This window comes from Stylophora pistillata, chromosome 14 (assembly GCF_964205215.1).
Source record: "Stylophora pistillata chromosome 14, jaStyPist1.2, whole genome shotgun sequence".
NCBI classification, from domain to species: Eukaryota; Metazoa; Cnidaria; class Anthozoa; order Scleractinia; family Pocilloporidae; genus Stylophora; species Stylophora pistillata.
Window position 1 is genome coordinate 23,361,378 of NC_142532.1, and position 23,036 is coordinate 23,384,413.

General features: G+C 38.3%; 1 protein-coding gene across 7 annotated transcripts; it reads left to right on the top strand.

Annotated features, from left to right (window-relative positions):
* Positions 1-1,759: 1,759 nt before the first annotated feature.
* On the top strand, positions 1,760-19,124 carry LOC111325573 (transcription factor Sp9). 7 transcript variants are annotated; one of them, XR_015995461.1, is made up of 2 exons: positions 1,760-2,657; positions 18,768-19,124. XR_015995461.1 is itself a non-coding variant. In XM_088745363.1 (2 exons), exon 2 carries the CDS (start codon positions 10,046-10,048, stop codon positions 11,216-11,218), a length of 1,173 nt encoding a protein of 390 aa, XP_088601489.1. In that variant the 5' UTR covers positions 2,522-2,657; positions 10,004-10,045; the 3' UTR covers positions 11,219-11,826. The 7 variants fall into 7 exon arrangements, 4 of the variants coding, with proteins under 4 accessions (XP_088601489.1, XP_088601488.1, XP_088601490.1 ...); XM_088745363.1 differs by lacking the exon at positions 18,768-19,124 and adding an exon at positions 10,004-11,826 and having other exon boundaries at positions 2,522-2,657; XM_088745362.1 differs by lacking the exons at positions 1,760-2,657; positions 18,768-19,124 and adding exons at positions 7,609-7,686; positions 10,004-11,826.
* The last annotated feature ends 3,912 nt before the right edge of the window (positions 19,125-23,036 follow it).

Below are 23,036 nucleotides of genomic sequence, written 5' to 3' on the forward strand. Positions count from 1 at the left end.
TTTGGTGCGCATAAACAGAGAAAGAGGACAGCTTAAAGGCGGGTCTCCGATGAAAGTGGCACACTTGAAAAATGGACAAACAGGGAGCTTTTTTCCACATGGCTTGCTCTAAAAACACCAGCTGCTGTCGGGATAAGCAATTCACTGAAACGACGGATGAATATGAAATCTGAGTGTTAACAACAAGTTTGTTTGAGAGTTCTTTTCTTCCTTTCGTCGAATATAAAATAAATTAATTGAATGGTTGATAACACTTCCGGTGTTTTGGTCATTCGCGAAAAATTGGATAAGTTTCCCTACAACTTTTCCTTTTTACAAATTAAGTTCATCTAAAATCATATTTGAGGCATCTGATTCTCCTATTGCATAATCAACACCTTGGTCATAGTCATACTCTGGTGGTTCTTCAAATGAATCCAAAATATCACCGAATGATTGTTCACCTAATGATTGCTCATCAGGCTCTAATTTAATTTTTCGCACCACTGGCGGGGGTACCTTAGAATCATCATAAAAGAGACCCTCCACATCCATAGGACCCTCCACATCCACATTCGCAGAATTTTTTTTTTTTTGGCGAAGTTCGTTAACTAATGATCGTATTTGTGCCAATTAACTGGCTGATGATTGTTTTTCACTGCGCAGTTCGTAGTAGTTCTCATTCAAATAAAAAATTGGACAAAAAATAAACACCAGGCTATCTGAAAACTTCACGGAAGTTAGATCGAAACCATATTTAATTGAAGTCGATCTGTCAACAACAAACTCAGCCTACGGCAAACTATTTGCAAACGACTCTTTACTCTCAAAAATTACCACGTGTAGACGTTTCGCTTTTTAAAATTGCCACCGATGGTGTCATCTTATAAGATTGTTTATTTTGAAAAGCAATGCTCTGTTACGATTCAATCAAGATAAGATGTATTTGCCTTGTGCTTTTTTACACTGCCTTGTTTATTAAACGAACTGGCGAAACGAAAACAACCAGCGACAGACAAATGGCGCTGAATCCCTAAAATAACTCAAAAATTAGTCTTAATTTAAACTCGACAGGCAAATTGCCCAATCTGATGTCGATTACGCCTCTTCTTAATTAGAGAAATTTATATAAATGAGAATAAACTTCAATTCAAAAGATGCAAAATGATACGAGTCTTCGGTTTGGCTTCAGAAAGACAAGAATAGAACTTCATCGCATTCACCTCTTTCTTCATTGGTTAAGCTGCAGTCGTTTTATTCCGCGGAGTTTTCATTTTCGATGCATGCATTATAAAAATTCTCTTGTCATTGGATTCATTAAAGACAAACGGAAATCCTTTAGGGATGTTTTGATCATAAAATTTTCAGATCCTTTAACACTCGAAAAACTCTTAAATTGGAAACGGTTCTCAATTTAAATACATTTGATTGAACATTTCCCCGTAATATACGTAGTAATAGTAAAAGGTATCCGGGAAACCCGCATAAATTTAACAATTTGTATTGTCAAATTCTTTATTCATTTACAAACTTTCTAATATCTTAATACAATTTTTCTCGAGCTCCTCTGTAACTCGAAGAGCGCCTTGACATTTCACTTTAAATGTTACAGTTTATAACGAAGCATATTCCACGGTCCTAAAAACTAAAGTCCGTATCAGTTCTTTAAAAATCCTGTGATTTTACGTGCAATTTGACCAGGCATGTTTCAGTGAACAAAAACAGGAAAATGTCTCACTCAGATATGCAAATTCATCGTCAAATCATTTGAGGCTACTTTTCGTTGCCGGTTGGCTCTTAGCATGTTTGCCCACCTTTTAGAAATGAAATGTCTCTTCGTACGCGTGATACACGTAATTGTGAAAGTATTGGATACAGGGAAATTCTAGTGACTAAAAATCTTCTTTTTTAGTACAATGGCGAAGTGATTCACTGAGGAAAAATGGCGCATGATACTACACATTGAGATAAACAATTGCTTTAAGAAATTCAGAGAAGTATAAACCGTAAAACTAACTGCGAGAAGCTTCGCGGACGTTCTTCGTCTCAGCTTCTTCGAGCGGCGATCGAGTCGTGATTTTCCATGCATTTTTGACATCAAAGGGGTACCCAGTTGAATAGGACCGTGAAAGCTACAAGCAAAATTATTTTAATAATCACATGTCGGTAATACCTGACCAGAATCGATTCATCTTTTTCCCATCCTTCCAACGAAAAACCTGCAAGATTTTGACAGTTTCTAACGCGTGAATTTTTAAAATCCTATGAGTATTTCATACATGTACAAATCTGATGTCATAGTATATGGAACACGACTTCGATTTTTGTTGAATTTCTAGAATTAACCTTCTTTTAAGGTAGTCAACAATAATCTGTGGACTTCACAGCATTTTCACGCACCGCAGACATGCATCTTAACAACGTTATGGGGAAAAACCAGGTCACAATGCGCCGCGATTGTTTGTCTGTTCTCTTCCGTGATTACCGCATACATGAAAGACAAGCAGGTTGAGGCGTGTAGGCGTGGCCTTGGGCAACGGGTCAAAAGTGCCTTTTTTGTTCTCGAGGAAAGCGCCAGTATTAACTGGCAACGTTTTTGACAACGAAGTACCTAAAACACCTCCTACAAGTTCCTGAGGGGCGAGTGCTGTTTTGAGATCTTTAGACAACTTTGAAAGGTATGGAACCTTATTTTGATACTGTCTACTATGTTTGGGACGAACCTCGCTGCGACTATTTATTTGTTTAAGTTATTCAAGGCTGTCGGATGACCCAGTTTACCTTATTTATATTGAAATCCGTTCAATGTTGTACAATGTTATTTCATGGCCTGGGCTGGCTGCATTAACTGAACTGATCGTGCAAAGCGATCAATGCACGGCAACCAGATAGAGGCAGCACTTTAAAGAAAAATAGTAAAATGCATATTACATGTCCCGCAAAAAGGCTGCGTTATTCTTAAAGTTAAAATTTGATTAAAAAAGAATCCTTAATCCTGTCTCTACCTTTGATAGCTTCAATCGAATTTCCAATATACCAAACTGATAAAATTGTCGCTTCTTATTGATTTCTGAGATATAGCATCCTACAAACAAATTCTGTCGTGTTGAATTTGTGAACACTATAGAAATTTATATTTTGTTATTCCACAAAACACGAACTGATTTCTAGTTATTTTCAAAATCGCATCAAAGTAACTGTAAATTAAAAGCGTCCTGTAGAGAATCTTGGTAAAAATTTAGCCGTTCAGGGCAGTTGTTAACATAACACAGGTGTTAACGAGCTCATCAAACATTTTGTTAAGTGGCTTCCAAATTCAACTAACTCCTCGAATTTGCAAAACTGCTGCTTAATAATGAAAATCTTTCCCGTTACATTGCTAAGGGATAAAAAAAGAAGAGCTTTGAGCAGAATTAGACTGGCGCAACGATAATTTTTTTTGGTTTCAGTGAGTGAAAACGACAGACACGATCATTCGTCAAAGACAAAGAACTGTTTTTATAACCTAACAAGCCCCGACAATGCAATATGTTTATTTATCAGAATCAATTAACAACCCCAGCCCTGCATATTAGTTTAATTCTTTTCCATTTTCCGTAAAATCCTTTACTTAACGCCAAAAAAAATTAGTTTAAAAACAGAAAATTTCCAAAAAATCACTTTTCGACGTTAATTTTTGGAAGGCCACATTTGATGCTATTTAACAATCTGCCCTTAGCACCTGTGCGCGGCCAATTATTCTAAACAACCACCGACGTAGTTGCTTTCGTTTTCAGAGCAAAAGGATCACTTTTCTAGCTCTCCATGTGGCGTTTCATCACGATGTTTCCTAATAAATTCTCCGCGGGCGGTTTACTAAATAACGACAACCTTTAAAGTAAATATTTTCGCTGAAGTATGGAGTACTGGAAAGTTCGAAATCACCGATAAAATTTCAGTTTGAGTTTGTCTTAGGTGCCATACAGGAAATAAGACGAAGCAGGCAAATAAAAGGTTTCCCGAAATACTCTGGCAGATGTTATATCTGTTAGTAAAAAGGTGTCCTTTGAAAGGCACTACATAACATTATAACCACTCCGAATCTTCCCTCTAAGACCAAAAGCGGGCAAAGCGGACGAACCAAAGTGAAAGGACAGTACGAACAGTTCCGAATCAAAGTTTCGAATTAGCATCACATTTTACGTTAACAATGCAATCTAAACAATTCATATCTACTTCTCATAAACAAGATAACGCGTAGAACTCGGTCGCACTGCTCAACTCACATACAAACACGCAGTTTTTTTTCTTTTTAAATCGTTAACAAACAGAAGGCAGGTTTCGTTTTTAAATGGCTTCTTTTCTTGAATTTCCATGTGAGTTCGATTCACAAATAACCCTTTTAACTACAGGTGAGAATTGAGTTAATGGGGAAGTGTACTTTAGTATCATCAAAAGACGACAAAACTAAAGAACTCTGCCCCCAAATTAAGGTAACGAGGCCTATAACTATTGGACCCAGAAGTTGTTAAGTCGATCTTCTAAGCGCCACTTGAGTTAAGTGATCTTAATACACACCGCTTTTACGAACAAAGTGCAGGCTTCAAGACTTATTGGCTTTCATTGCTTAGCTTGAGCAAGCCCGCCCAGTATTTCTGAATTATCCGAGTTTTATTGTGATAAGACTAAATGAGCCGGCACAGCTGGTCACTGAAAAGTGTGTTTCCTAAACATCCCTTCGTTTTAAATAGCATCCCAGCTTATATCGACTGAATGCCATATCGCGCAGTCCAAAACTGATGAAAAGTACTTCCCCTCCTTTCCTGTCAAACACCAGCGGGTTCCACATTCATAAGACTAGCACTTGCCAAAGCATCTCTTATCAGCGCGACATTCCATAGCTTCAACTGGTGCCCGCTACTTCAATTCAAAACGCACTATGAAGCAGGTACGAAGAAGAAGAAAAAAGCGCATTTCAATCACTAGTGAGTTCAAAAGCCATGTTAAGGCAATTTCTGGGTGTATTTAAAAAAAAAGAAAAACCATGTCGTGTAAGAATAAAACAATCTGTCCCGGTCTTTCTGCCCTTATTCTTGCCATATGTTACTGGGTGGGAAAAAGTCCTTTTTTAAGGGCATGGCCCGAAATTCTAAAACAATGGAAATTTCCAGCGAGGCAGGTGTTGGATAAATCGAAGTGTCCCATTGAACAAAAGATTCCCGTATCAAAGAGAACTGCCAAACCCTTCACCTAATAAAATATAATTTGGTTGCCTACGATGACATCCAATTTAAAAACTACATTTCTTCGCTTGTAAACTTACTCGTCGAAAGATTTATGAATTCGTCAATCGTAAAAAGTCATCAATCATGAATTCGACATTTCCTGATAGAATTTTAGCCTTCACGGCCATTACAGATGTTACAAACCCCAGCGGCAATCAAATCTGTTCTGTAGTTTCGTGTGATTTATCACATTTCTGACCCACAACCGAACAAATGATAATATAAATTTTTGAAAAATCCATGTTGAAGCTCGGTTCTCCCAAATCTGATCTGTGCAAGCCTAGGAAGTTAACAGAAAAAACTGCCTCCATTAGCTCTTGTCACCAGCTAACTAGAACCGCCAACAAATGAAGCTCAAATACTTTGTTAATTAAAAAATGAACAAATTGTCTATAGTTTGCATGTTGAACTGTGCGTCTGAAACATTCCCTTTTAAGCCTTCAGTGCTTGTTTTTTGTTTAAATAGGATTTTCCTGCTGGTGTTTATCCGTTCTTAAAGGAAACCCCGGCCAGCAGTTGCTTTTGAATTTCTAAAGAACACCGGTACCTCGGGAAAAACTCATTGTTAAACATGAAACTGTTCCGGGAAACCCAAACCTTCGAAAATTTTAATTGGGTGAAGAAATTCACATCTGAACTAATTCAACAAGTTTCCTTACACGTAAAGAAATAAATCTCTTTGTTTTTTTTCACCAACCGTCCTCTTTTAACATTTCTCAGAAGATCTCAGCATGGAACCCTTCCTCGAAACTGTTCCCGGAAACCCAAACCTTCGAAAATTTTAATTGGGTGAAGAAATTCACATCTGAACTAATTCAACGAGTTTCCTTACACGTATAGAAATAAATCTCTTTGTTTTTTCACCAACTGTCCTCTTTTAAGATTTCTCAGAAGATCTCAGCATGGAACCCTTCCTGTACCTCGACTAACAATGAAAAATAATCAAGCTTATCAAGAAATCTATGAATAGCAGTTTTAAAAGTGGCCGTTTTCAACTGAATATTTTGTTTCTATTTTCCTCTTCATAAATCTGAAGATTGGGCCCGCGTGTTTTGATACAAGCCACCCTTTTCAAGGGTTTATGAACATGTTCTAGCCATTTCGCCGGCCCCTTAAGCTATCGACATCGAAACACTATCTAACCACAAAAGCGTAAGTTGACAGATCGCTACTGACAATTTCAATTGAACAAGATATTCAAGTAGCTTTTTTTGTCTTAAGTGCACGTTAAACCTTATGACAACAGATGGGTTTTCAAAGAAAAGGCTTAAGATGCCCTTCCATTGCCGATTAACAAATAAAATTGTGACAAACTGGAAAATTGCTTTTAACAATGCTACAACCAGATTTTTTTTTCTTCAGCTGAGGCATTCGAACCTCAAAAATTTCGAGTCGACGGCAGTGCTTAGCGTTTGGTTATTGTGTACCTTACTTGACTTTAACTTAAAAAATAATTCTCAAAAGTTTAGTAGGCTCCCAGTGGGGGTTATGATTTTATGATAGATATCCACTTTGCCGGTACGCAACAAGCTAATAGAAAAGCAAATAAATACAAGCAAGCGTACTTGATTTAATTAGCACCATTGTTTGCAAGAGCTCCACTTTTGGTCAAGTGAAATTTACCCACAGTGTTGTTTGGAACGTCCACGTGTAAAAGAAAAAGATGTTTAATTCATTCACACACCTCAAGTGTAGATTAGAAAGATTGCATTCAATACTGAAGGGTTTAGACGAAATAACTCCCTTTCTTTTCAAATCAAAAGTGTGAAAGCACAGAAATACAATGGAACCACTCAAACCTTTCTTCAAAAGCCGAAAAAGTAATCTTTTCTCATTACCTAAATTTTTCTGCGCCCATATGTTTGCTATACGGAAATCAAAATTCCTCTCGACAGAAACACGACAATTAAACCACCCCAAAGCCAAAATGTATTTCCTAATTCCATTATCGTATGCGCTTGTGGCGGCGCGTGAAATGTAAACATTCTTACTATAAACAACCCCATTAACACGTACAAAATGTTATGTAAATACCAACGTTTACCTTTCTAATTTTAAAAGATACCTTGTTAAAACTGTGTTTAACATCCAGCCTATCTTCGTACACACAGTTTCTTGATGCGAATATGTGTTGTCTAAGGTTTTATCCACCGCGAAACCCACAAAACCAGTGAATTTAATTTCAACAGATTCTTATCGGTTCTGACAGACAAGACAAGCTCTGCAAACAATAGAAACCCAGTCAAATGTCCCTGCAACAACCGACAATCGATGGAAGACAACTGCAGAGGCAACGCACGCTGAACGCACGCACGATCGTTCTTACAAATACAACTAGATACTCTTGGAAATATTGACTTAACAGGTTTAATCTCTTTGAATGTCAACCGAAAGTGAAGAGGGGGCGTACCTTCGCAATTTGCACTCAGATTTGAACAAGACGGTAATATGACCGTAGCTGCAAGAGTTTTTAACATTCCCTATAATTAACACTTGTACGGCAAGCCCAAGGCTAGTTGACCCTCTAAATCGGTTTCTCTATTATGCGTCTCTGTTCGACCAGAGGAACAATGAGCTCTTCCGATTTAATGCAGGCTTGCAGCTGGAATCCTTATCGCCCGTTTAAATTGAAGGTGTCATTGATTGTACGCCAAGTCGTTGATGCGCCCTCAGTACAGGCAGAGCATCAATCAGAAGCGGCACATCAAAAGGTTCCTAATTAAATCTATCAGTTTTTAAGGCCATCGATAATTTCGCAAACCACGCCTGATGGCACAATATTTTGCTTGCGTGTGTGTTCAAAACCCAAGGCCGGTGAGTCGAAGCGCAAAAGTAAGTTTTCAAGGGAAAGAAGTAACAGCTAAGAAGATCGAAGGGGAGGTATTGCGCTAAGTCACCCGTATCAACATATCTCGCCTTCAAATCACTGCAGATTGTTACTTCGGCGGGACTGCTTTGATCATAGTAAGGTATGAATAGCTTTAATACGCCTCCATATTTTAACATTTGCAGAGAGCTCTGAAAAGAACCAATGTTTACAAAATGGTGCTTGTTAATGTATTCGTTTGGAATCGCGGAGTTTAGAAACAAATTTATGTTCCATGGCCCAGAAATTGCAATACATTCGAATGCCGGCAAACAAAAAGTAACTTAATACTAATTTGACTTCGCGCATCACGTCGGGAAACTAAACAACGGTTCTTACAGTGTTTTCATTCTCTTCGACGAAGTCCATTTAAAATTGTCTTATCTCTTTGGATTCTTTTATTTTAGAAAACTTTCTTATTTGTTATAACATCTACGATTTATTGACGGGGATTAATTTTGTATCGTGTCATTATAATGTCTACTTACTGAATGCATGGTGAGAGTGTATACATACATAATTCTTTGTGATAGCAGTAAATCTTTGGTAAAGCGATTCTCTGCGGGAAATCCGCTTAAATACACCACATAGTGCGATGAAACATTCACCATTTATACAAACCCATTACAAAGTTGTATTCTTTCGAGAAACCCCGCCGATAGAAATTAGGAACGACATCGCGTACCCGATGGGGTAAATCAAATTTGAGTCACATTTAGTCGAGAGTTCTGCGGAGCAAACAACACTCTTTGAAATAAATTGCAATTATCGTCCTTGCTAGTTAGAAAACAATTATCTCCGTCGCTGTGAAAATCACATCTCAAAACAACCTCAAATTAAATACATCCTTTGGAAAAATCTCGGTGCCAGATCTCAACACGAAATAGTCTTGGAAGTAAAACAGTTTTCTGGATTCAGGAAGTAAGCGTTATTCAGTTAAAGTCGAATATCAAGACGGGTTTTCAATCGTAAACAAAACTTTGGAATTTTTTATAACTCTATACACGGATCAGTAGGCCTAAAGTGCTGCGTCTTTATGGCATCGTATTTACTGAACAACCCTCGACCGCCCCTTTTCTCAACTAAAGAACGCCCCCGACTCACTGTGTGCCACCCACAAGCTGGTTTTTATATCTCAAACATCTCTCGACAAAGTAGAAACATTGGTATTTCTGAAGCAGCAGCCATCATAACGGACTAGCATGGCGAACACAATAGAATAACGCGCGAGTTGAAGCACACAGAATCTTATGTCGCAGTGTAAAGCTTTTCCAATTGAGACAATTAAGGCTTCCGATTCCAATCGAAAGGTGTGAAGTGGCAGAACTCGAAATCTTAGCCCATGCAGCTGCAGTATTTTGGCTAGATGTAATTGTCAACATTTTGGCGAGCTCAGAAATTATACTTTCAACGCCCGCCTGAAGGTCGATAGAGTTGGGCCTTTGTTTGTTGGTATGGATTGGTCGCGAATAATAGTTCCATTTGGAGAAACTTATTATATATCAACAAATCCCTATCATTCAATCACATTGTGTCATGAACGGCCCTGCTATATCGCTGATTGGCTATGAATGAGAGTGGCGGCATCTCAAAAGGCTACGTACTTGGGGTTTTAGCTTGAATTGAATCAACAGTCCATTTCAGAGCTCGCGGGGCGTAGAAGTGTTCGTGAATTTGCCGACCAGAATAGATCACAGAACTGCCCTGAATCAACCCAAGCTTGAATTCTATGAGCAGGGTTTTTTTTTTCATCAGGTTTGTTCCGTTGTATTTGTACAGGAATTTAGTGTGATTTGATTAGCAACTTTAAGCTGATTACACCACGCTTTCTAATACGATATGTTTGACGGCCGCTGCTCGCTTCTGTACACGTTTGATTTTGTACTTCTTGCAGGAACCGGGAACACGGACAGATAACAGATTGACACCTCTTGCGATGCTCGCAGCGACTTGCAGCAGAATAGGACAACAATCCCCGCAACCCGTAACTGACGTGACAAGCATGGCTAAAGGTTTCTACCATTGGAAACAACCGAATTCCCTTCCTATCCAGCGCGGAAGACCGACCGATGGTGGCTTGTATTCCAATCTGTCGTCCGCCTTTATGCCAACCAGCGAATCTTTAAGCGTTCAAAATCACGACAGTTTCCTCACCAATCCAAGCTATACAACAGGACACAATTCGCTCACAGATCCATTAGCTATCGCCTCGGCGAGTCGAGTTCATTCTGCTTCTGTCGAAGCATCAATTTACCCAGCACGGATGCCGCATCCCTACGAAAGCTCGCCTTGGTTTAAACCACCTTTAGAGCCCCATTCACAGGCTTCAGCTCGGCAGGCGTTCTGGGAAGTACACAGTAATCCCCCCTGGCTCGACTCAGCCGTATCAGGCAGCTCTTTTCATCCAACGTTAAGCCATTTTACAGGACTGCCGCATGAATACTCTACAGGAAGTTTACCTATTCCTGCTGCGGTTTCTGTGGCGAGTCATCCGCATTTTCTACCCCCTCCCTGCCTCGGATCCGATCCTATGAAAGCTTCTCTTCCAACGTACATAGATGGACCTTCTTACTTTTCAGGGACGACAAGTTTATTGCCTTCTACGCAGAGTGTGGCAACGAGAGCGACCCGACGCTACACTGGTCGCGCGACCTGTGATTGCCCCAACTGCCAAGACAACGAGAGACTAAGTGCGGCCGGTGCACCTTTTAGGAAAAAGACTCAACACATTTGTCACATTCCGGGATGCGGTAAAGTGTACGGGAAAACCTCACATCTTAAAGCTCATCTCCGCTGGCATACTGGCGAGCGACCATTTGTGTGTAACTGGTTGTTTTGCGGAAAGAGATTTACTCGATCCGACGAATTGCAGAGACATTTACGAACACACACTGGCGAGAAACGATTCGCTTGCCCCATCTGTAATAAACGTTTCATGCGAAGTGATCACCTGGCAAAACACGTCAAAACCCATAACAATGAGACGGTGAAGAAAGGGGAGTCAGAAAAGGGAGAGAAAGAAGATGAGAAAGCCACTAACGGCGCTGACATTGAACGCTCTTGTAACCTGTCTGAAAATGGCGAAAGTAACAGCTTGAAGGTTGCCTAGCTTGTCAAAGCTAAAGAGTAGTAAGACGTTACGATTTTACTGATAAAATGTTTTTTCTTTTAAGCTATTACGCTCTTCCTAAGACAGGAAAGCTTTGAATTCATGAAAGCAAATTTATCATTTGAAACCTTTGTGAACTCGGCGAAGACGAGATAGCGGTAACGTTGTACATGTTCGCTTGACGTCGGCGCGAGAGGGTAAAGGTATAAAATTTCCAAGTTCAAACTTGTTAAAATGAAACACTCACATATGGTTCTCACGCCTGAGATTGATTGTGGATTTATAATCTTTGTAAAGAGACTTCAATTCTGATCGAAGTTATCTTTCTTGATGAACTAAACATTGTCTAGTGAACGGAGCAACAAAGGACAATTTATTACTTGTTTGAAATAGGGAAAGAGAGAACATTTTTATGCTATCAAAATGACACATTTTGAGCCTTGTTCAATTGTATTTAAATACTGTATATTGGAAGTTATTTAATTGAACAAGCCTTCAAAGATTCAGTCTTTGATATTTACCATTAAGTTGTACATAAAACCTATGAAGCAAAGCTGAACCTTGAAACTAAATTAAAAAGAGAGAGAGAGTACTGTTACAATTGAAAAGATGGTGTCTTTGAGTCATGTTAGTGATCCTTTATCTGCAAACTTAAGTTTCTTTGCGAGTACGAATTACATCACTTTACAATTAGAAAGACATAATACTCAGAGTTTCAGACACATTGGGTTCCTAGTGTGAACTATAATGGCTTTCCATGGGGGCATACAAATGGCTTTCTATCAATCACGAACATTATTGGAATTGAAATGGCTTCCCACTGCAAAGTAGTTACAAGTCTCCAGATAACCACTTTAAAGCATTGTTTTCCTGAATATCCTCGATTTAATCCCCGGTTTACAAGTGTTCTGTTTGTAGATATGTATTCCCTAAATTGTTATCCTTTCCGATCTACTAGATACAGCTTCGTTCCGGGTGTTACTTTAGATCGAATGTTCTATCAAACCGTGTGAAAAAATCTCTCAATGGTTCAAAACTTTAGGGATTAACTGAGATTTATTTTCCGTTGTGGTTCAGTGATGGTCAAGAAACTCACTTAAGTAGCGGTAATTTTACAATGGCACTTGAAATAAATCGCCAGACATGGTTCGCCTTCTTTTATTTACTAAACATACAGAAACTGACCCTGGCTAAATCCAACACATTTCTACAAAAGATGGCCCCTTTTTCCTTTTTTTTTTTTTTTTTGAAAAACATCTATCCAATTGCCTTAGTTAAAAGCCTAGGTAAATAAATACCTATTCAGAATTTTGAATTCTTTCCACGGAAGCTCCAAGGCGAAAACTAACCCACTTCCCTTTAGAAAGATATTAAGATCTTTTTTTTATTTACTTTATGATATAGAGAGAAAACTTAACCAATGGAAACAAAGAGGTTCTCTTGCATTTTGTGTAGTCTTTTCGTGTCTAATCCAGGTTAAAATGCACACAAATGCGCGTGGGGGAAATCGAGCACGGAAGTCTACAAGTATTAAAGTTGATTTGAGAGGAAACGTTTTATTTGTAATGCTTATCAATTCTCTTGAAGTGCTCTTTTACACCCATTTTGAACGTTTCTCATTCATCTCGTCAAGATACGGGAAGGGATAATTATTTCCCAGTATTCGGGTAGTTAAGATCTCTGTTAGACTAGCCGGGTCTTCAATCTTCATTAATGTAGGAGACGCTCTAGCTTGCTTGCCGCCGTACGGGTGTCACGTTCGGATAATTGGAATAATCACAAAGCAAGCTGTTTGACAAGCTGGCACTCCTCCTGTATCACTTTTATAAACACAAATTCCTTTCTCTCCCGCTTTCTTTACTTAGCTGTGGGTATTAGCGAGAAGCGCCTGTTTAGCGCGAGTTTCGCGAATGGAGGCGCCCTGCATGAAACTTACCGCGAAGTAAAGACACCTTCACGCTTGAGAAATTGAGTTTAATTCTTGCCTAAACACAACATAAACAACTCCGCGTGGAGCAGGAACGGATCAGATTTCCTACTTCGCCTAAGGCTATGGAAAAAATTGTGATTGATGTAGGTCATATTTATTAAAAAGGAGTCGCGGTATTTTTGTGAGGAAAAAAATACAGAAGTCATCGGCGACCGGAAAACTTTTAGCAACAAAGAAACCACAAAGAATTAGCGCGACGACCTTAATATCTTTTGCGTAAGAGATTTTTTCTAAAAGACTTTTTGCTTCTTTGCTCCAGATAATCACTGTTTTTGTTTGTTTCTGCCTTTGATGATATGGCAATTTTAATTCAGTGAGTCCCTCGAGAGCTCTGTCTTTGAGGGCTTTGAACTACCTTAGACACGCTTGATAAACAAGCCTAAATTAGAGCGAGAACGGTATGCCGACAAAGGCCCCCTCACGACCGCCTCTTCTAAATTAGCGATCAACTTCTTTGCAATTGTCGAGCGAGGTATTACTACAGTGTGTTGTTTTTTCGCTATTATGAACAGGAGGAAAATAACTCTTACTCGGCCTAATTGCTTTCACAACAGTAACTTGAAACTTTTAATGATCGCAGGCCTACCGCGCGTTAGAAGTCGAAGCAAGGCATCGGAAGGTTGTTTATGTATTTAGATCGAAGTGAAATGCATTTTTCTAAGCAGAATGATAAGGCAGACCCTGACGCAGGTATAATTGGGTTTGCATTGAACGGGTTACGATAATTATCGAGGCGTCTCGTTTAATGATACATAATAGTTTTCAAAATATTCCCCTTTCTTACTTAAAAATCACTTCGGGGGGTTGCCATTGCACTAAACCATGGCCAAAATTGCACGAAGACACTGCGGAAACCTCGAAAAATTAAAGTTGACACTTAGTTGTGTTCGCAAATTCAAATCGTATGCGCGAAAACAAAACAAATTACAAACCTTCAGGGCTTGCGGTGGGAAATATTTCACACACAAAGGCAACTGAATTCATAGCTTCTTAATAATGTGTAAGAGCGCAGTCATCCGTTAGGACCCACACGCATTTTACCCATAATCAGTCTTTCTGGTATAGACACTGACAAACCGCGTCCAAACCTTAATATAGGTCATTAAAATTAGAAGAGATTTTTGAAAAAGAAATGGTTTGAGACGGGAAACAGGATAAAACTTTGCAGCCCGGCTTTAAGCTTTGTTCCTTTGATAAACTTTTTTACTGATGCAGGTGAAATTGGAAGCAGAGATGTTCCGTTTTAAAGTTCCTACTTCCTACGCAAAATGCCTTGTTCGCACCGCAGCCGAGGAAACGTTGGTTTCCCATGACTTCTGCTCGCGGATGCCTTGTAGATTCGTGAGAGAGTCAAATGAATGCCCTGAGGACAATGTTAAATTTGTATATCGTTTAATATTATCAGATATAGGTTAAGATGTTGCTACGATAAAATTTTAACCCGCAACGAAGTCAGTACGATTTCACTACAGTGTTTTTGTTAGTGTGGTTCTTTAACTTTCGATGTAACTGTTCCATTCAAAGATAGAACAACAAAACGGTGGGAGAATTAATTCTTGCAGATGGTTTCTTTTTTTCCTATGTTCTTTTCACCCTTTTCTTGCCAAACACAGGGAGTCATTTTTAGATTCCTGTGTAAGGAAAAAGACATACCTTTCGCTCATCAACTTCTAACACGAAAACAGCTGTGCCTAGGTGCGGATAACATCAAAGGATTTGGCTGCGACTTATCCAGCCCCTCAACTTAACCGATACAAAATATCTGACTAGATGCGCTATCTTCAACGACTTAAACCTGTTTTAAGTAAACATAGCTATTGGAAAATCGAGTTATGGGAGATCTTGATAAAAGATTAAGAAAAATTAGTATGACAAGAAAACAAATGCTCTTTATCACTGAATATTCAAAACCACACTTTATTTGTGTTAGGTATGGTTTCTTTCTGTAGTCGAACAGATGAATAAGATCAGTCATCAAAAGTGTGACCGGGAAGAACTCTGAAAATCATCATTAAGATATATTTAAGAAAAAAAAGTTCCTTTTCGAACTGAGTACCTAAACTTTCGTTTGAATGAAGTAACTTACACCGGTTGAAAGTTTCGATATAATCTCATATAATATAAGTATAGAAAATCTTAATAGTTCCAAACGAGACAAGGTTCCTATACTTTTTAGTTGAGGAAACGCCCCTTTCGAAAGAGAACTTCTAAGATAATTTTTTACTAGATTTTTGAATATATGAAAAGATAAATATGAGAATTTTCACGAGGGAAAAATTATTTCAAAGAAACATCGAACGTGAATGTGGAGTTTTGCATGAGAAGATTGTGATAAGCATAATTGAAACTGTACATCAGTTGAAACTAGCTTTTAAAGAGAGCGGTCGGGCTGAGTGAGTCCACATACTGGACTCACTCAGCGATAGCGAATGGTACCCCTTAAAAAATTGTGGGTCTTCTAAACTTTACACACGATCTAGTAATTGCATCAGGCTGTATGTAAGGTCGTTAAGTCTTACATTTCTTACAGAGTCATTTCAGTGTGGGATTTTTTTTTTTTTTGGCTGAGGCTGTAGGTCTGAGGTTATAGGCTTAACTAGCCCAGGATTATCTTTTTGAGCGAAGAAAGTCTAAGTATCATTGCTGTCCTTTGAAAATATTGCGAGGTAGAAGGTGATTTATCGTAAAAACGAACGTCTGTCTGTGGGAGTACCACAACTCTATTCGACTTAAGCCTGTTATTATTCAGCAGCTTACAAAATTCTCATAAAAGTGACAGTGAAAAAATATAAAAATAATTGTTCACGCTCAATCTCGGCTTTTCAAACAGGGTTCTCCGTGTTTTGCGAGTTTCGGATTCAACGATTCGCCCGACCCTTCCAGATGGAAATCATTGATGCACATGTTTCAAACAGCCCTTATCAGCTACAATACATTTAATTGAGGACAAATAGTGTCGTATGTTTATAATTTCCTAAAAGGAAACAGCTAAATGTCACTATCATCGAAGGTCGTGGCTTTGAAATTTAAATTAACAATTTTGATCTATTCTACATTCGATTCATTCCATCAAGGCGATAACAGATTACTCACTGTACCAATTTAAGGAGGCTGCGAGGTGGTTGTCGGAAGTCCAGTTTACTACCCATAACTCATCGATAGACGTGGCTTTGAACCCAGTTTAAATTAACAATCTTGATCTGCTCAAAATTCGATTCTCCGATTAGAGGAAGTACTGAACCCGTGTGGCAAGAAATCGAGTCTCAATTAAGATGCTTGAGCGAAAACGAATACGAGTTTACAGCCGTGAGAGACAGTTTGCTCATGTGAAACCACAGAATCTATATGACAGAAAAGTCTAAATAGCGAGTTTTAGCGAAAATGGCGTAACGGCAAAAACTCAGTAGTCATCGAAACAAAAGTAGCCTTATCATTTTACCAGTAAAGATGCAGCTTAAAAGCTTCCTTTGAAGGACAGAGGTCGAATCATCTTTTTCCGCTCAAAACACCGCGTCGGGGAAATGAAACTTTCAGATATCTCATCTGGAAACTTAGCCATAGCTAACTACTTTGCCTATTCTTAGTCACACTCCATCCTGTTTGAGTCTAAAGCTTAACTTCAAAAGGCTCAGATAACAAAAAAAAAAAAAAAAAAATAAGAAAAAGAAAAAGGAAAACACAGACTAGACGACGCCTCATATGCACGTGCGTTCCGGCTTGCGTGGGAAACTTTTCTGCCACCACACAAAAACCGAACACATAAAACACGCACGACATTTATCTTTGGGGAGAAAAGTGTACGCCACGCAAAACAACCTCGAAAAACTATGTTTACTACAAAATACTCATATCAAACACTGGGCAATGGGTTTTTCTCTGTGGAGAAGTTACAAGGCGACTGACAATAATTTGACGAACTTGGCGTGTAAAAACAAGACTTGATTTAGAATCTGTTAATTTTTCCGGCCTTCAAAGGTAAACTAGTGAAGCTTTACCTTATTTGATCTCAGTGAATTATGGAACGAGTTACGGCTTCTTCGAGCAATTCTCCTAACAAGGTAAATCAAGTTCGAAGCTGTAGACTGGTAAGTAAACTAGCGAGAAAATCGAACTTGATAATCATCAACCAGGTGATTTACTGTAACTCGTTGTGTCCGTAACGTCACATCTTGAAAACTAACGTCAAGAAATGTCTGTTGAGATTCAGTTCCACAAAAATGAAACAATGCAAGACTGAATTTGAATTCAGTGGTATAATCTGACTTTTGAAAACTAGAAACAGACGAAATCAGACGATAATTGATTTAAAATGATAGCTCTATTAACCTAAACAACAAGCATTAATTTAATAAATTCATGACAAAGTTTTCACAATGGTCACTTAATTTAATTTTTTTCCGGCTGTCGGAAATCAAATGAATTCACGGTGGATGTTGTAAGAATCTTTCCACAGTCTAACCATATAATACTTGCTTAACCATGTACAAAGTCCTCGAAGAAGCTGTGAAATCATAAGAAATGTTTCCAAAATAACGATACTCTTAAGTGTAACTCAAACGAATGCTGCTGGAGAGCTTTTGTACTCAGACTAACTGTATATACTCAATAGATTTGGTTTGAACGGTCGAGGTGTTTTTTTTTTTTTTCGTTAGAATCGAAAAGCAAAGCACGATAAACAGTACCTCATAAATATTATGTTCAAGGGCTTTTATGTGAATTTTTCAAACGCCAGGTTTTCTCCACACTTTTTTTAAGTGAGAACCACATTGTTTAGTGTAATAAACAGTACCGCAAAGTGTCTCGGACTTTCAGTTAGGTGTAAGACACTACAGTTTATGACTATTGAAATAAAAGGTCACGGGGTTGGCCTTTCATATGGTATGCTGTAGAAGATATTTGTAACTTATAGCTATGTGAACGAAACTCTGGAGTGTAACGATTCTTGTGAAATCCACCAAGGAGTACGGTTATGGCACTGTACATTAGTAACTGTGTATGCATTGTTAAAGGATCTTCAAAGTAGCCGGTTTAATGAAAGCTACCAGTTCCTTCATATGGTAACCTATGTAATGCTTGCAAAAACAACCATGTCGTGACAGGAGCTTATGTTATAAAAAGTGGTTTCAACTGTGAATGAAACCCTGATATTTTTAAGCATTCAAATAAAAACCTACTGAATAGCACTTTCCTGTTTTTCCGTTACCTATGCTGCACAAAATGGTTCTTACTTTTAGTCTGTGAATGGTACTCTAATACGAGTCCACACAAATCATGCAAGCTTCTAAGCAGTAATTCCAGTTGTATCTATTCCCAATACAAAATAATTCAATCTTTTAATTTGAATGAAACCCTTGCACGTGACCATTCAAATATAAAATTAGGTTTTGTAGTAATCCTGTTCAACTATTAATAATAACTCTACAAATCTTAATGCTAAATACTTTTGAAATGGCAGTCAAGTTTGCCCTCTTGTTATAAATGTACAATTTTTAAAGCTAAGTACTTTGAAATGATACTCAAGTTTGCCCTCTTACGAAAGTATTGCTGACTTGTTTGCAGGTCAAAAGAGTATCAGTAAAAGTTTCCGCCTTCCCGCGAAAATACCAGTGTACCATCTGAGGAGACAGCGAGCCACCCAGGGGGTAAAAAAAAAAGCGTCTCCGCCATAACAAAGAGTTTAAATAAACCACGAGGGCCTTGTCAAACCACGTGCGCCAGATAAATCAAACCACGGTTCGAATTTCCGAAAGGTGTAAAGTTATTGTGCACAATTCATATGAAGATGAAACAATGGCGGAAGAAGACAAATAAAAAAATGACAATGAAATGACTAAAACAGCACTGGTGGGTGTAACTTCAATATGGTCTGCTGCAAGTGGTATAACATGGTAAAAAAAAACTAGTTTTTTTAACTTGTGGAATTGTCACTTTAAAGTGTTCACGGGTGGAAAGTTTTTGGTATGAAAAAGCACACAATCGATACGAAAACGTTAAGCAAATAATGAAATACTATGAATACTCTGACGACGTTTAAAACACATTTTAAGCTTAAGTTAAGACGAAAAAGGTTTCCAGTTTGAATCAAGAGGTAATACTTTTGCAGTATCTGTCTCTTCTTTGACAAGAAAACAGATGTTAATTCTAACTGGCCTAATTTAATTCTTCTGATCACAATGCCAAACAAATAACGAACGATTTTTATCAGTTCATTGCACGTGCTTAACAGAAACAAATAATCCTGACGTTATTCAAACAAATGATTGAATTCTTAACACACTTCTGTCCGAGTTAATAAACTCTGAACTAATCGAGTGCTGACGCGTGTTAATCAAAGAACACGAAATGGTCGGCCATCAAATAACAAGGTAAATAAGTAACAAAGATTTTGTAAACAGCGATCTTGACTTTATTGTAACTGTTTTGAATAGAGGGAAAAGTTTGGCTTATGACAATGATGTAGGAGGCCATTGTCCTTCCAAGCTAAAGTCATCTTTCAAAATCTCCCTATCCTTGTAATAGCGGTATGTATGTATGTTATTGAGGTCGCCGTTGTATGTATTTTTCGTAATACAACCGAATTTTTAACGGTACAACCTTAAACAGTTATTACTGTTAAATTTCTTGTCAAATCAATCAGTCAAAACAGTTATTACTGTTTTAACTGACTGATTTGACAAGAAAAGACAGCAATTTTGTCATCTTCTCTGACCACGAAAAGTTATCGAGAAAACCTCGCTCGTGTAAATTCAATTTTCTCCTTCCTTTTCAGTAAGTGAAGAGTTGAAGTGAAAAGTGAGTTGAAGTGAAAAGTGAGTTGAAGTGAAAAGTGAGTTGAAGTGAAAAGTGAGTTGAAGTGAAAAGTGAGTTGAAGTGAAAAGTGAGTTGAAGTGAAAAGTGGGTTGAAGTGAAAAGTGGGTTGAAGTGAAAAGTGAGTTGAAGTGAAAAGTGAGTTGAAGTGAAAAGTGAGTTGAAACTCACCATTGGTAAATATAGAGTCATAGTAAGCAGCATTAATTACTGAGTTTGTGTTTGTCCTTTGGGTGCGTTGTGCTAAAGTTGACAACGTTTTCGCCTTTCTTTAATTATAATTTTGAGAAAAAAAATGGGGCGTGTAAGTTTCTAGTTATCCGTACCCAAGACTACCAAAAACACATTTTTTGAGGCAACTTCAACAGATGGTTGTTGATGGAACACGTTTTAAACCTGTGCGGACGCTCCATCCACAAAACGCCTCAAATCGTAACATTTGGGGACCTGTCATCGCCGGGGGAAGGGAGGAGGGTGGATTTTGGCTGTGTCACTATAAAGTTGACCTAATGATCTGCCCTATTGGTAGTAAATTTTCTACAGTTCCCCTCTAAACTTTGTTAGTGACGACTGATTCCCCCTCTGTTCCCTCTGAGAACGATGTAGTCCTCCAAAAATTTGTACTTTCCTTTCGACCCCATTTTGAGATTGCGCACTGTCACAAAAACACAGCGGTGAAAACCGTCTACAGAACTGCGCATTCGTTTGTTGATGGTATTTCTTTTCTGTAAATGCTTGACCAGAACAAAGCTTAGGGACCGGCTATTATTATCGCCTGACAGAGGCCCAGAGGAGGGGTTAAGGTTCGGGGGAGTTTGGGGAAATTATGTGGTTTTCGGGACGAATGGAAGGGGGAATAAGTCGTCGCTAACAGAGTTTGAAGGGGGTTTCGAAGAGAAATGACTGACACAACCAAAATCCTCAGATCCCCACGCCCTCCCCCCACGTGATAGAAATTATATGATCATTGGTCCTCTAAGCGGCTATTCAATCGGTAATACACGGGAAAATAGACTCTTTCCCTCTGGCTGAATGACTTGGATGCGGTGACCGAAATATTTGCCTTGTTTAGCACGGATTACAACACTGGATTTGCGACTTGTTCAGTCTTAATGACTCGTTTCATTTCCATCACAAAAGTCTGTATAACGTGCCATTTAAGAGCCATCCTTTATTACGATTCATTCATTCATACGCTGGGAATGAAGAATTTTTCCAACGCTGCTGCCTAAGCGGGGAAAAATGTCCCTTCAGTGTTAAATAGTGTACGTGACCTTTGCAAACTTTTCCCGCCTCAAAATAGAAATGAACCAATGAAAACACTTTATAACTCCTAGTTCCCAGGTTGCCCCGGCTGTTTTCAATTTTCTTCTCACTGTCCCGCAAATTGAAGTGTTAGTCCCTGTTTCATATATGTCCCCACAAAAAGTCTACGAGTGCCGCCCTTAAAAAGAAAAGTTTTTAGATGATAAATTAAGGCAAGCAAGAATTGGAGGAAGTTTAAACAATAATCGATCACAGGACACTAATGATAATCAACCGAATAACCAGACTGATTGCGAAGAGACAGAAGTTAACAGCGCGTATTATGAATTTCGCACAAACAATTGCAAGACCTGCAGAAGATCCCACCGAAAAGTCTTGCCCTGTTTGATTTACAATTACCTGTCAAAGGTTACCCGCGAAAGGTTTAGTTTCATCAAGGCACTCCTAGACTCGTTTTCTCACCTAATTACATCGTCCAGAAAAAATAAATTAAATTATTGGAACCTACAAAAAATTACTTAGAAACGCTTTTTACAGCGAAGTTTTTTTTCACAGAATTCTCCCCCAAAGCGTTCATAGGCCGATCACTGTTAGCAAGAGATAATATAGCTGTCCCATTATTGTATCTTGGTCGTAGTTGACTTGTTTAACGTCAGTACAAACACAGGCTCACTAAAATCGAATTACCAATTCTCCGCCCATCCTTTCACACACTTCCCATAGTTGTAGCCCTGAGAATTTGGTTTTAAATCGAATAGTATCCTACATATTTGGTATTTTTCTTATTTCGTTTCCCTTCGTACTTGGAAATATGGAGATTTATCATCCAACTGTACTTCGTAGAGTTCAAATAACGCGCGAGACGAGTACAAATATCACGCGATATTTGTACTCCAGAAATATCCGCGAAATTCGCCCGCACTGAAATAACAAATTGGCGTGTTGGTTGATAAATCTCTTATTAGATGTTTGGTTGTGTAGTATCACTGAGTATTTTTACGAGTTGCGCCGTATTTTGACGAGCCCTTAGGGTGAGTCGAATTACAAACAACGAGTAAAAATACTCAGCGATACTACACAACAAAACGTCTAATAAGATATATATATTTGCGGTAGACATTCCTACGAGTGAAGGGCTAAAACAGAAACAATACGTATTGTGTCAAACGAACTTATGTAGAACTAAGAATAAAATGGCTGAAATGTTTCCCAACAAAAAAGACTTTCTCACAAACGAAACGTTTGCGCTTGCTTAAAATCAAACCTACGAACAACATCTCAGCTTAGTCGCTGTAAATTTGAAAAAAGCATTTCGCCAAAAAAAAATAAACAGTCGAAGAAGTATCGCAGTTCGCCTCTTTCGGCGGCGAACAAAGCTGAACCAAAAATTAATTAATGACGACCCTTTAATTAGAAATCAAATTAACAGGTTAAAACAAACAATTAAATAGCAAGATTTAATAAACTGGTTAAATAGAATCGTGTATGGAACCTTCACATCCCGACGCGCCTTGTCAAAACTTGTCGGCTTTTTCATTAAGCCATTTCACACTACATAAACTTTTCAATTAGTTTATCCACGTCATTGAGGTTCTTATTCTTTGTTTCTGCTTTGGATGAAGCAATGTAAATTTGTTTTAATTACCTTAGAACGTTTTTATTGTGACTTGCAGAAAGCCATGTTAGAAAAAAGTTCGAATGATGGAAATGAAGATTGACAACAAGCTAAATTTTTAGTGGTTATCGTTTCTACAA